This window comes from Pundamilia nyererei, unplaced genomic scaffold (genome assembly GCF_000239375.1).
Source record: "Pundamilia nyererei isolate P.nyererei 1_Seehausen unplaced genomic scaffold, PunNye1.0 scaffold02814, whole genome shotgun sequence".
Classification (NCBI taxonomy): domain Eukaryota; kingdom Metazoa; phylum Chordata; class Actinopteri; order Cichliformes; family Cichlidae; genus Pundamilia; species Pundamilia nyererei.
Window position 1 is genome coordinate 1 of NW_005190215.1, and position 1954 is coordinate 1954.

General features: G+C 38.2%; 1 protein-coding gene across 1 annotated transcript in view; it reads right to left on the reverse strand.

Annotated features, from left to right (window-relative positions):
• Positions 1-161: 161 nt before the first annotated feature.
• LOC102207873 (mucolipin-1-like) overlaps positions 162-1954 on the reverse strand; it is a gene marked incomplete at both ends in the record, with an annotated part of 3944 nt that continues 2151 nt past the window's right edge. The window contains 3 exons of the mRNA XM_005755746.1: positions 162-261; positions 658-754; positions 1027-1108. Coding sequence (XP_005755803.1) covers positions 162-261; positions 658-754; positions 1027-1108 — 279 coding nt within the window. The remainder of the gene's footprint in view (positions 262-657; positions 755-1026; positions 1109-1954) is intronic.

The window sequence follows — 1954 nt, forward strand, 5'->3', positions numbered from 1 at the left end:
TTGGCTCATTATTGTGAACTAGAAACAACTTTGTGATATTTTGTAACACCTTTGCTTACATGTTTCTAGTTTCATCACTGGTATCATATTTTGCTTGCTGTACTACTTGCACAGTAGTCCCATGACCACTAACAGATGCTTCTTCTTTTCTGTTCTCTCACCTTGTCCAGAGATGCTCGGGTCTTTGCACTCCTTTATTGACGCCTGGTTATCTAGCCGGATCTTCACCTTGCCACTATGAGCCTTGTTGTCCAGAACTATCTGTAAAAGAGAGAAGAAGGTTTTAAATGACGCACACAGCTCGGCCTGCGAACACAGCAGCTGTTCAAACCTGTTTGCGAGCGGCAGTCAACTGGAACTAAAGAGTAAACTTACACGGCTGGTTTCATAAATGGACTGCGCTGAGGCTGGTTTGTTTGTTTTCACTTTAACTCTTTCCCCCATATTCTACAACCTCCCCCTGTAGCTTCGATACCCTAAGTTATATCAGTAAAGACTTGGTTTGACAACCATTAGAATAGTTTCTGGGTTCTTCCAAGGGTAGATGTATGGGGAAAGACCACCCTCACTAAATTCTAATGCACAGCCTGTAATGTTTTTCTAGCCTTGACAAATGACAGCTCAAGCATGTGTTGAGTCTGAAAGTCTTTAACTCACTGTTATATGAAAGGTGTAGCAGTCTGGGATCTCGTTGTTGATGATAGTCTGGATATTTATCGCCTTCAGCTGGAACTCTATGGTAACATTAATCAACCTGTTTTAAAAGAAAAAGAAAACAAACAAATGAACACAAAAACATCTAATTTCTAACAATGAAACCAAGGTGACTAAAAGAATGACCAGAGGCACACATGCAGGACAAGAAACACAACATGATTCATATCATATCTCTGTGGGTTTGAGTCGCTGTCCTTGTATACATGCTTGTGTTTGTTTGTTTGTCTATGTGTGCTGCAGAGGTATGTGATCATTAGATAATCTTGTCAACAAAGAGGAAACGAAGCCATGTGAAAAATGAAGCCGTACTTGTGGAACTTGAGTGTAAAGTTCTTGTAGTTGCTTGTGAGCGGACCCTGGGGGATCGTCATGGGGTTCACGCCAACACACTCTAAAGATTACAAACAAAGAAGAGAGAGGAATATCATGCTGAGAAACTACTGTCAAACTTGAATTTGCTTTCTTATTTTATATACAGGAAGCACAACATCATTTTTCAACTGCTAATCTTTTTTCTTAACGTTGATAAACTGAATGAAACGGACACTGGCATGAGGAAGTAAGAAACTCTTAGGCTGTGCAACAACTTCTGTAATAGGAACTATCGTTATGACACATGTTTGATGTAAAACGTCAAGAAAAGCTGGTGACTGGTAGTCCCTTTAATGCCCTCAATTTTAATCATTTATAGAAAGGAGGACAGCAATTTCAGACTTAACTGTATTGCTTTACAGCTTCCCCTGCTGATAAAGACCTCCTGTACACTGCACCAGCCTACTTTGTTAGTCATTGTTTAAATTACTTTCTGTTATTTAAACAATTAAATAACAGAAAAGTTCCTTTTTTTTAAAAAAATCTACTATAGATTTCCGTTTTTATAGTTGGTCGACAAAGAATGTTTTCTGTAAATCAACAAAAAAAATAGACTTTCTGTAATTTAACACTTTATTTCTTGAAACTGAATCCCAAAGAGTTGGCTGCATTGTCGACAAGATAAACAAATTCTGCTTTGGAGAGAGAAAGTTCTTTGCGTTGCATATTATTACATCCAAAATACCATTAGTTGAGCCTGTTATGATCTATTGACCAGTCATGACTTGACAAAAATGACAAGACATTAGTCATTTAACGTAATTATTTGAAATCTGTGGGGAATGTACTGCTCTGTAATACAGCTGCTCCTCTGAGTCAGACTTTTCCTTTTAAAGTGACAGAACACATTGTGATGCCCACCTCA